The sequence below is a fragment of the Convolutriloba macropyga genome, chromosome 8 (genome assembly GCF_964194025.1).
Source record: "Convolutriloba macropyga chromosome 8, txConMacr16.3, whole genome shotgun sequence".
Classification (NCBI taxonomy): Eukaryota; Metazoa; Xenacoelomorpha; order Acoela; family Convolutidae; genus Convolutriloba; species Convolutriloba macropyga.
Genome location: NC_134475.1, coordinates 53,237,201 through 53,249,717, shown reverse-complemented (window position 1 = coordinate 53,249,717; position 12,517 = coordinate 53,237,201). Strand labels below are relative to the sequence as shown.

Genomic DNA, 12,517 nt, shown 5'->3' with positions numbered 1-12,517 from the left:
ATGATCAAACATATATTTAATGTTATGATCCTGGGATAAACATTTTTCAAGTTTGAAAAATTTGGGCTTTTACATTTGATGGAATTTTATGAACCGAGACAATACTGGTTCTCCGTTGTTGCAACATTTTAAACATAACCGACTATCGTCGGGCGAATTGCTCTCAAACGACCGGCGAGCGGTTGGCTTTGTCAGTAGCTAGCCACGGTATAGTGAGGCTAGCTTTAGCTTGATTCGACTCTGCCACTTTTAGTTTTCTAGCCTTGTTAGTAAATAAACCAAATCAAAGAGTGAGGTTTGCAAAATATTGGAAAATTTAAAAGAAAAGCTTCCAGATTTCGCAGTGAAAATGTCAAGTAACCCATCTGCAAGTAATGATCGTTAAACTCAGAAAAGGGGAAAAAACATTCAAAGCTTTTAAAAACAATTGCAAAAATTCAAGATATTAAAATCTTCAAAACCATTTCATTGTCTCAACAGACTATCCAGCATCCCTATTTCAAGCTCTAAATAGTTTCACTGGCCCATAAAGATCCATAAACTTGGAACATGATAGTTTTCCAAAAATTTGAAAAAAAATTATCAAAAAGTTGCTAAAGCTGGAGTCTTTAAAGTATTGATAACCATTCCATTAACTCTAGAAACTACGCGACAGCTTATCATCAAACCTTGGAGGAGGTCACTAGGACCCTGTTGGCGGAAAAAATGATAAAAAATTCAAAAAAAGATTTAAAAAACTTGAAATAATTGCAAATATTATTTGAAAATTGCTGATATTTGAATCTTGAAAAACATTCCATTACATCTAGAAGCTATGCAGTCATCTATAATCAAACCCGAGGTTATGTGGCTCTTGGGGCTGGAAAAACCTGAAAAATGACAAAAAATTCCAAAAAGCTTGAAAAAAATTGCAAAATTTGTAATAATAAAAGTTAAAAACTAATTAATGGCCCGAATACATTTCCGGTAACATATTATCAAACCCTAAAGGAGATCTTCAATAAGGCTGACAAACCCGAATAATGACAAAAAAAGTCAAAAAAATTGAAAAAGCTAAAATTTGTGGTGTTGAAATCATGAAAAACATTCCATTACTTTTAGAAACTATACAGTAACCTATTGTCAGAGCCTAGAGGAGCTTCCTCGGCTCTTGAGGCTGCAGAAAACTAAAAACCGGAAAAAAATCCAAACTTGAAATTGCAATTTTTATCAAAAAATTGCTGAAATGTGAGATAATAAAAAGTTGAAGACTATTCCATGGTACAAAAAAATTTTCAGTAACCTCTTGTCAAATTCCTAAGGAGGTTTTCTGGCCTCTGGGTCAGGAAAAACTTGGACAATGACAATAGATAACAAAAAAATTGCAAATTTTGTTAAAAAAATGCAAAAATTCAGGTTGTTAAAATCTTGAAAAACATTCCATTACATCTAGGACTTATACAGTAACCTATTACCGAACCCTAGAGAAGGTTCCTTGGCTCTTGAGGCTGAAGAAATCTAAAAAATGACAATTTTCAATAAAAAATGAAAAAAATTGCAAGTTTCATAAAAAAACGCTAAAATTTGTCAAAATTGAAAGCCATTCCATGGCTTTTGAAATTTTTTCAGTAACTTATTATCAAACCTTTAAGGACGTTTACTGTCCCCTGCGTCTGGAAAGACGTGAAGAATGAAAAGTAAATGTCAAAGAAACTGAAAAAAATTGCGTTTTGTCAAAAAAAACGCTAAAATTCGTGATGTTAAATTGTTGAAACCATTCCATTACCACTAGAAACTATGCAGTAGCATATTATAAAACCATACACAAGGTTTTTTGACACCTAGGGCTGAATGAACTCAAAAAATGACAAAAATTTTCAACAGTAGGGGTGTCTTCAACCTCTAAGAACCGCCCTTCACACCATAAGTATAAGTCTCCGAAACAGTTTGAGCTGAAACAGAGCTGAAATGCTCTAAGAGCACTTAATGCCCGCTGGGCGGTACCTGTTTATCCCGTTTTTGAGCAAGAAAAGTCAAAAGCGTCAGACGAAAAATCGGTCAAGCGAAAAATCGCATAAGACCGACAGGACTAATATAATTGCTACAATCTTCGTTTGGGAGCAATTAAAAAATGTATAAATTAGAGGCTTTTATCTTCCGATAATTCGGTGTCAGGGCAATTTACTCAATTCCATTTTACCCAATGCCATTTTTATCCAATGTCAACTTTAATGTATCCTATTGTTAAAATTACCAGAAAGACTATTTAGACGGCTATATAATTGCATGGCCGGTGGCATTTGATGAAACTATCACAAAAGAACATCGGATATATCAACGAAACGATCAAGGAGTATTGGGTAAGTTTTCATTGGGTAAAAAAGCGGGTTGGGTGAAATGGAGTTGGGTAGATTGTCATGTAACCGATAATTTTTATTTTTACGAAAGTTTAAAAAAATGATTACGTGTAAAAATAAGATGCTATATAAAGGCACTTGTTCTGAGAATTCATTTGCAGTAAAAGGCACTTTTACTTAAATAAGAAATATAAACTTAAGATTGCATCAACAATAAGAAGCTGCTTCAAACAATTTTTTTTGTCAGTTGGACCCGGAAGATTTACAAGCCGATTGAAAAATTGCCTCGTCTGTATATTTTATTCAAAAGATTGCTCAGTATGCCTTGCGCTTTATTTCTCATCCCCTTTGTGGGTGAGAAACAGATGCTCAAAACTTTAAGTTCCAACAAATCAATTTATTCGAAATTTGATCACAATCTATTACATTTCCCATGTCTCAATTTTTCTATTTGTTTTGATGTCAATTGAAATAGCTCAATTTTCAAACATTTTGGCTCCCCAATTGCGTATTTCTTCAGTTCTTATGGTTAACACAACAAACTAAATTGAATTCGTCAAGACGCGTGCAAAATCTCATTTATGTAGTTTCAATGTCGTGCCACGTTTTGTTGAATTTCAATTCATAACCAGGATTCTAACATCTACTGACATCAGCCGACTGTGAAGTTACAAAAAAGATGATTATTTATTTCTATTCAGTTACAATTAGTCTGTTTCTTATGAATATAATCAGCGAGACCGTTACAGCTGGATTAAGAGAAATTTATTTTGGAAGACAATAAGACATTTTTCGCTGATCACGGTTATCGTTTTTCCAACGTTTGCTTTATTCTAACTGTATAATTTGTGTTCAAATGCGCTGTTTTTGAAGCAGAGTGCTTGCGTGTCTATTTTTTGGTTTAATTTCTGTAATCAAAATTGTAAAATTTTCAGTTTATTTTCAATTTTCGTAAATCTTTGGTTCAAAATCTGTTAAAATCCTTTGCACAAAATCGCAAATGCGTGCAGCGAGTAAATTTTATTGAGGACTATCCTTGTGTTGGAACCTGAAATTTCCTCACTCAGACTTTCACGAGTAGTCCTGTTCTATCGAATGCTTATCGCCCTTACATAAGTTACGAGCAATCAATTGTAGCGGCTTTTGAAAATATTGACTGTTAGCTACTTTTAACTACTAATCATGTATTCTATCGCATTCAAAACAGAAAGTCCATTCAGTAGCTGAATTAATTCGTAAATCATTTTCAATGGACCCTTGCACTTGATTTCAGTCAGTTATAAATTGTGCACTTTGTTGTTTAAACGAGGTTTAAATGAACAATAAAGTCAATAGACAGATAAATTGATGATGTCGTTTGCATTCGTTAACGTACAGAAATCAATAGAGCAACTGTCCACAAAGCACATTAAATATCACTATTCGGCACTCAGCATTAGTGATCCCGCACCAAAAGACCATCAATAATTCATTGTGGCAAATAGCAAAAGTAAAAATACACTTTATACATGAGTTAAATCAATTCTGACTCCAACAACTTCCTGTATTCTGAAATACCCCCTTCCAAAATCTTCACATTTTTCTCTTTACAGAGCCAGACTTCTTTGCAGGTCTTTTTAATGAGATACTCGTCATGAGAGACTACAATCACGCCACCTGTGAAGCTGTTGATTGCATCGGCCAACGCCTCGATGGTTTCCATATCCAAATGATTTGTAGGCTCGTCAAGAATTAGGAAGTGAGGTGCTGACATGTTCAATAACGTAAAGGCAACTCGGCTTTTCTGACCTCCTGACAACGAGTTCAACTGTCTCAAAGCCAAGTTACCACTCACTCCAAATTTGCCCAAACACGATCTATAAAATTCTTCCTTCTTACCAGGGTACTTTTTCGACAGCAGCTCGATCGGGCAGACATTCAACTCAAGCTGGTCAACATGATGTTGTGTAAAATAGGCAATCTTTAAGTTCTTGTGCCCATGTCGGAAGCCTTTCGATGGGTGCAAATCACCAGTTAGAAGCTTTAACAAAGTGGTTTTACCCGCACCATTTCGACCAACAAAAGCGATTCTCGATTCCAAATTTGCATTAACGTCTAAATTGACAAACAGAGGGTTTTCTTTGTTATACCAAAAGTAAACTTCGCTCAGATACAAAATAGGCGAGGGCAACTTTTCACAATTGTCAAACCTGAATACAACGTCCGCTTCTTCCTCAACTGGTTTCAACTCAGGAAGTTTCTCTAGCAATTTCAATTTGCTCTGAACCTGTGAGGCTCTGTTAGCGTTATACCTGAATCTGTCAATAAAGTGTTGAATGTGTTCTCGGTATTCTTGTTGTGCCTCATATTGACGCTGTTGATTTTTCATTCTTTCGGTCTTTGTTGCTTCGAACTGATCAAAATTGCCTTTATAAAGCTCTAATTCTCTGTTGAATGCAAATACAATATCACTCGCCACTGAGGAAAGAAACCTTCTGTCGTGGGAAACGAAGAACAACGTTGTTGGCCACAATTGTAAATACTCTTCTAACCAAATGATAGCGGCTAGATCCAACATGTTTGTAGGTTCGTCGAGCAACAACAAATCTGGTTTGACGAAAAGTGCTCGAGCCAACGCCACTCGCATCCGCCAACCTCCAGAAAATTCTCGTGTTGTTCGTTTTTGATCGTTCGGTGTGAAACCCAAACCCGCCAAAATTTCTGCAGCTCGGGCTGGCGCTGAATCGGCATCAATCAGCTCTAATTGATTAAAAACTTCAGCCAAAGCAGTGGCATTATTCTCTTCTGTGTATTTCTTTTCCTTTTTCCTCAGCTCCTGCAAGGCTGTATCGCTTTCTAGGACGCTGTCAATTATGAGAGTATCGTCTCCTTGAACTTCTTGTTCCACGATCAATACGCTGATATGCGCCGGAATCATAAGCGATCCGTTTGCAATTGCTTTAAGCAATGTCGACTTTCCAATACCATTTCTGCCCACAAAACCATAGCGCCTGCCATAATTTAAATGTAAAGAAGTGTTTATGAACAAAATGTTATCACCAAATGACAGATCAAAATCTTCAATGTGAATGTCGCGACTCATGTTTCTGCCATCTGCTTCAGATTTGATATCTTTCTTTGAGATAGACTGGCTTGCTACGGCTCCTGACGGACCTTTTTGTGCATCGCTAGTTACCTCTTTTTTCTTGTTCTTTTTTGAATCCGCCAACGCTTCGTTCGCCTCGTAATCTATAAGACTGTTTTCATTCGCTTTGGCATTCCAGAAATTTCCACTAACAATGTTGGAAACTGTGTCGACCGTTGAATCGCCAATACTCACAGGAGCATCTAAAAGTTTCACTGGATTTCCATTAGGCTTATCAGCATCATTGACCTTCATGTCTTTGTACAAAGATTCGCAGAACTTTTTGACTTTGGACTCATTGGAATCACATTCCAAAAGCAGGTCACCGATGGCTTCGAAGACATCATCTGCTGAGGCAAAATCCTCTTGGCTTGATGATAACACATTCACAATATAACTGAGAATATCTTCATCAATATCACCAGAGAAACCAGATTTCACCTTAGCTTGGAAATCTACACAAACCATTTTCACGCCAATGGCTTGTCTGAAAAACACATCTGCACTAAAAATGCAAACAAAACACTACTGAGCCAAGACAAGGAGGGTGCAACAGATAAAAATTTTGGACACGGACTGCGCGACTTATGAACATCCTAAACAAGCACATACCTCAAAATTAATTAACGAAATCAAGACTGACAAAGATGTATCACGAATTCTTCGATAGGAGCTACAATGAGATGGAACCCTGCACCCAGCGAATTCTGTCTCCGTGGCTCCTGTAACCCTGCCAAGAAAATTAGGCCGCAATGTTTCAAAATAGATGTCAAGGAAACCGATTTGTGAAAATTACTTCCGATATTTAAAACAAACGTTTTCGAACTTTACGTTCATCGTCAGGTTAAAACTGTTTTACAAATTGTTAAAAGATAAAATGAATATGTATTTACATTTGTCTGAGACCACACTTAAAACAATTCTAGGAACTATTCTAAAAAATTCAATCGAAAATTTTTCCTTATATACAATATTTAGCCTATTCACAACTCATATTTGCATCTGTTATCAATTTATTTAAATTTCAAAATAGATTTAATGGAAAACTTGATAAACTGTCAGAGACAGAAGAGACCGCTGCGGAATGGCTCCCATAGTAAAGTTGTGATAATGGATGGCGGCGAACTTCCAAAGTTTGTACTTAACGTCCTTTCATTGGGACCTAAACACTACTTGAATTGTGCGAGAATAACACAATTCAGAGAAGCTTTTTGGGAGGGTGAGAAGCTTTTTGAAATTGAGGCGTCCGCAAAGTTGTATGCAAAAACGTACGCAAAACCCTGATGGATAGAGGGGTAAAGTGCACGAATACCTAAAAGCCAAGGATTTGCTGGCGGTACCTTTTGACAAAGGCTGTGGTTACTGTGTGATGAACATAGTCAAAGTACAGAAAAATATTGAAAATGTGCTAAATTCGGATCAGCAAAAACTCAAATTGTGATCAAAATTGAAAAACAGATCAAATCAGCTGTCAACAATTGATGCGGCAGGGGAAAATGAGTGACAAAACATATCAAAGACTCAGATCAACTGGTTCAAAACCAGCGAGGTTTTAGGGCCTAGCAAAGATACACGAAAAAGATACACCTCTCTGAGCTGTTCTTTCGATACCTGGTAGCAGCTATTAAAACCTGAACTGATTTCTGGCACCGTTTTTTGCAGAAACTACCAAGCGCAAACATGCAAACCAACACGCAGGATACAAGAAAAACTTTAGAGTAACTCTCGAGGATAACGAGCAGATAGTATCGCTTGACATAAAAAGTTTGTACACCAAGCTGCCACCTGTTGGAGAGGCTTTAGAAATTGTTCTAAGAGATCTCTACTCAAGCAACCTAGCTCCAGAGATCCCAAGGTCCAAAATGGAAAACTTGTTAGGGCTAGCGGTGACAAATAATCATCCTAAATGTAACGGGATCTGGTATGAAAAATCACATGGTCTAGCTTTGGGTGTATCACTGGCTGTAATAATAGAAAACGTGTGGACGAAAGCGTTTGAGGCATCACCGCAAAAACCAGAGCTCAGTAAAAATATTTGTAAATCTGATCGAAGCGGAAATCACTAACAGTGCAACCTGAGAGTGACTTTCCGAGGGAAAGGAATAAAAAATGAGACATGCAAAAACTTGTTTCATGCAAAATGTCAAAGAATAACAAATGAGGAAAACGCCAACATGCAGGATATTGTTTGGATTTTTACGCATTGCAGCAATCAACAGACAGAGGGGCAGGTTGGAGAGAAAAAATAATTAAAAGTCATGTGTATCACCTTATCTGCACAATTCGTGATGACACAGACAAGCACATAAAACTTGCAAAATAAATACAAAGAAACTACAAGTTACCTTAGAAAAACTGAATACGGAAGGAGTTTTGAACCAACTAATTGTTTTAGTATACAGAGGCAACCTTACACCAAACAATGCAAGCGAATTGAAGAAACTGTGTGACTAGCAAGTGGTTTTCATATCGCAAAAATTAAGATCATGCCTTTCCACCCTAAAATCATCTTTCGATAGAAACCTTAATTCCCACGTAGTATATGAGATAAAATTTAATGGATGCGGATCCATCTATTTTTGGCAGACAAGCCAGCATGTTACACTGGGATCAGAACGTGAAAAAGACGGATTCACAGGTAGGTCAACGTCTTGTTGACTGTGGTGGCTCCAAGAATGACACTGAATGGAAAACTCTAGATGCGTCTAGACACTCTAAATATCTTTTGCATAACAAAACGAAATTTGCAAAACCCCCACAAAAAAGATACTTATGATTAGGGAAAACTCAGAATTACCTTAGAAATACGAAAACATGGCTAAAATTGAAAAATCGTCAATAGAAATGTTGTTAGAGAAATTGGTAAAAGATATAAATATAAGTAAATATTGAGTTGCAAATAGGCTAAATATTGTAATATGGAAAATTTTTAATTATTTTTTAATACAGTTCCTCGAATTGTCAATTTGTGATCTCAGACAAAAGAAAATACACATTCATTTTATCCTTTTAAAATTTGTGGAACAGTTTTAACCTGACAATGAACGTCAAGTTCGAAAACGTTCGTTTTAAAAATCAGAATTAATTTTGTTTTTACAAGTTGGTTTGTTTTACAAAACATTACTACTCAAATCATCAAAAAAATCGGATCTACTCTTTGCCCCCCCCCCAGTGTTTTTACGTCCCCAGCTACAAATTATATGTTGTTAAATAGCACGTTACTATGTAATAAATAGCACGTGCTCCTGGGGGGTGTAAAAGAATCTAGCCCACTAAGTCGGGAGGGGGGGGGGGGCAAAACGAAAAAGATCCGAAATATTATCATAGTTTCCTAATCATATTAATATCATGACTGTGATGTTGATACGATAAATGTGCGGAAGAAACTTACAATCTTTTCTTGTATTGCTTTACCCACTAAATTATGCGCACCATTCCACACATGCCAGTTCATTAAAAACTATAATATATTAATATAGGAGGAGCACCTCGAGCGCGCAAAAAAAATGCATGCTCTAAGCGCAAACTGAAAAGATTCGAAGTTTAGGTTGAATTCCTGGGAACCAAACCATCAAAAAGAAATAACGATCTTTTCCGTTTGAAACCCCTTCGCCCCCCCAGTACGTTATCCTCTCCTAATTACAGGGCACGTGCCATTACATAGTAAATTGATATGTTAGAATATGGCACATGCGTCTGGGGGCGCAAATATTGTGCACCCACTAAGCTTACAATAAACTTTGTAAACAGTGCCTGATTGCCTGACAAACCCTGTGTGGAAGACCTCCTAATCGTAGAAGGGTTCAGAGCCAGGTGTTTTTGTATAAAATGAGATACCACATAACAAAAACAGCAGATAGTGATACAACAATTATTGGTGACTCACAGCTGAAACACCTTGACTTCCCCAACCTAAATATTTTATCGCTTCCTGGTGCAGGTATCTAGGACGTAGTCAATTTTATCCCAAAACCATGTAAATTCAAATCAATTGTTCTATTTATTGGTGGCCTCGATCTTTTTGACGGATGCCTTCCCTCCTCTTCCCCTATCGAAGAAGTTGCTGTAGAACTCAGCTGCCTAGCAGACAGCCTATTCCACGTTGCAAGTAGAGTGTTTTTAATTGGCATACCACCACGCATTACCCCAGAATCGGAGCTTGAACGTCTTAAAGAGACTTTGGAGGACCACGAGTTAACCAGAGACCGCGCAGTGAACAGAGCCTTACCAAGACGGTCGCTTGAAACCTTGTGTGTTTATCGGGGTCTGTCGGAAAGGACTTTTTCAAGGCACACTTAGCAGATCGAGACAGTGTTCACCTAATCGATTTTGGTCTCAACCAAGTTAAACTTATCCTGCGAACAAAAGTCCTCTATAAAAATTACTCAGCTGAACGAACTGTACACCCGAACGTATAGGAGTGCACGAGGCAAAGAGGCTGTGTTTGTGTCTTTCAGAGGGTATAGATAAACCATAGGTTCCTTTTCCTCAAGATCCACGGTTTTCATCTATCCCTATTTTAATTTCTAGTGAGTAATTCCAGTCTTGAATATTGACCCTAGGATCCTTACGTCAGGAACCATGGTCTCGAAACAATGAAAAACTAAAACGATCTATCCTTCTATCAAAACAATCTCTTTTCTCAGTTAACCCGAAAAAAAGCAAACTCTTGAGTGGCGATCAAAAACGAACTAACAAACGCTGTAAAACTTGCTCAACAATTATTGAAGCAAAGTCGGCCATTTTCCATTGCGTAGCATGTGGTGAATGCATGCACCTGACAAAAAAGGGTACTGGCATGTCCCAAAAGGCTATTATTGGCATCAGTAGTATTATGCAAAATGTTCTCCTAACGTGCCAAAAGTGCCTAGAGCTAAAAAAAAGACCAAATACAAGATGTAATTGTTAGCTCGAGGACTGACGAAACCATCAGAGAGCTAAAATAGGAAGTTGTAGAAATAAGAAGGGAAGCAAAACTAATGGGGAACCAACTTAAAGAGATTAAAAGTGCTAATGAAATTAAAAGTGTACAACACTCAACAGCAGAATCAAAACCTGTAGATGCTCCACACACATAGAAAAATTCTGAAAAATGAATGATTTGACGGTATCTGATTCAGAGGCATTCCTGAATTAGTATCCACTAATATTAGAGACAGATACGAACACGATTTAAAAGAGGTGAAAGCTATCGCAAAACATCTCAGTGTCACATGCAATGTCACAGATTTAATGAGATTTGGCAATTATCAGGAAGGAAAAAGTCGAACCTTGGTCGCTAAATTAGACAGTGACTATGCAAAAAGGCATATTCTACTCTTGCTGGCAAAAATGAAAGATTACGACAAACCAGTTTTTATAAGTAAACAACTCCACCCAAGTGAACAATCTATCAAAACGAGCTTCTCCAAACAGGGAGAGAAATGATAAAAAGAAGAGCAAATCCTAAAAACTTAGAATTCTAAATCTCGTACTCCAGATAGAAGACAACAGAAAATGGACAAATGTCCAAATAATTGAAAATCTTACAAATTCAAACGAATGACTATTACACTCAGAATTGAGAATTTTGACTTATATTGTACGAAACCCTAATTGATCTAAAACGGCGAAGTAACTTTGCAATCTGTGTGTCAACTGAAAACGACCTAAACATTACTTGCTTAGCAGAAACCTGACTCAATAGTGATATCACGGACGAAGCTATTTTCCTTGAAGACTATACGATTCATAGGATAGACAGAAAAACCGACTCGCGCAAAAATAGACACAGTGGAGTCCTCATTGCCGTACGTAACATACCACATGAGAGGGTTACTTTGAAGTCTGAAAATGAAGCGTTGTTATCAATGTTAAGCCAAAAGATGTTTCAATGCTGATTTGCTGCTCATACAACCCTTTAAAAAACAGTCCATACAGATGGTTGTCAGAATCTTTGATCTCTTTAACAAATGAATTGAATCATTATGCTAAAACGGAAAACTGCGACTCCATGATTATCACAGGAGACATTAATTTTGACAACACAATCTGGCAAACTCCTATTTCTAACGATGAGTATGAAAAGACGGTACTCGAGAATCTGGGTAAACATCATTTTAAGGAAATCATGAGCCAAAACGAAAAAAAATAAACTAGATATTTTCCTCATTAATAATCCCAGCAACGTAATTAACCGTTCTGATGTAAATGAAATTAACAGATCATTCAGCTCAGATCAAAAAGCTTGTAAAATACTTCTACAACTAACACTTGAATACATTCGTAGATGTAAAAGACAAAATTATGCTTTCGATAAACTTGGCTGGAAGAAGCTAAACGCACTCATAGCTAAAAATCCTTTTAACCCTTAATGCTACAGTAACGTAGACGCACTTGTAAAGCAATGTTTCAAATAGCTGCAAAATATTTTGGCAAAAAAACGTTCCAAGAACAACTAAGCACAAGGCAAGACTCCCGCCCTGGGTTAAAAAAGAAACATTACACTTAATGAAATCTGTCGCTACATTAAAGAGAAAAATTTCAAAAAAGTCAAATCGAAACTTCTAAAACTGAAGAGAAAAATATATCAACTACGAAAAAACTTAGTCGAAGACCAAGCTGAGTTTGATGAAAAAATTTTCTGAGGGAGAACATTTTCAGATCTACAGAAATATTTGTAATCCATCCATAAAAGTAGTAGGTTTCCCGAGACAATGAAAGACGAATTTGAAAACTCGAATGACGATGCACAGAAAAGTATGTTTTTTAGCGACTTTTTTGCGAGTGCTTTCCTAAAAAGTAATCAAGTTGATCAAAATCGAACCTTCGCGAAAAAGACTTATAACCATGTGAACATAAGTAAAACAACAATTTTAGAAATCCTATCAAAACTTCAAACTAGTAAAGCATGTGGCTCGGACAATATAGGTAATCTTGTGCTCAAAAACCTGCATGCTCCCTCAAAATCCTTGCTGATAATGTTTAAGGCTGCGCTATCCAAAGGTTATTTTCCATCATTTTGGAAAGTAAGTGATGTTATTCCCGTCTTTCAAGAGGAAGACAGAGCAAAAGTGAA

At 36.8% G+C, this 12,517-nt stretch overlaps 1 protein-coding gene across 1 annotated transcript in view; it reads right to left on the bottom strand.

The window, feature by feature from the left end:
* Nucleotides 1-3,547: 3,547 nt before the first annotated feature.
* LOC142344826 (ATP-binding cassette sub-family F member 3-like) overlaps nt 3,548-12,517 on the bottom strand; it is a 51,165-nt gene continuing 42,195 nt past the window's right edge. Inside the window, exon 2 of the mRNA XM_075396810.1 lies at nt 3,548-5,947. Coding sequence (XP_075252925.1) covers nt 3,850-5,928 — 2,079 coding nt within the window. The 5' untranslated portion in view covers nt 5,929-5,947 and the 3' untranslated portion in view covers nt 3,548-3,849. The remainder of the gene's footprint in view (nt 5,948-12,517) is intronic.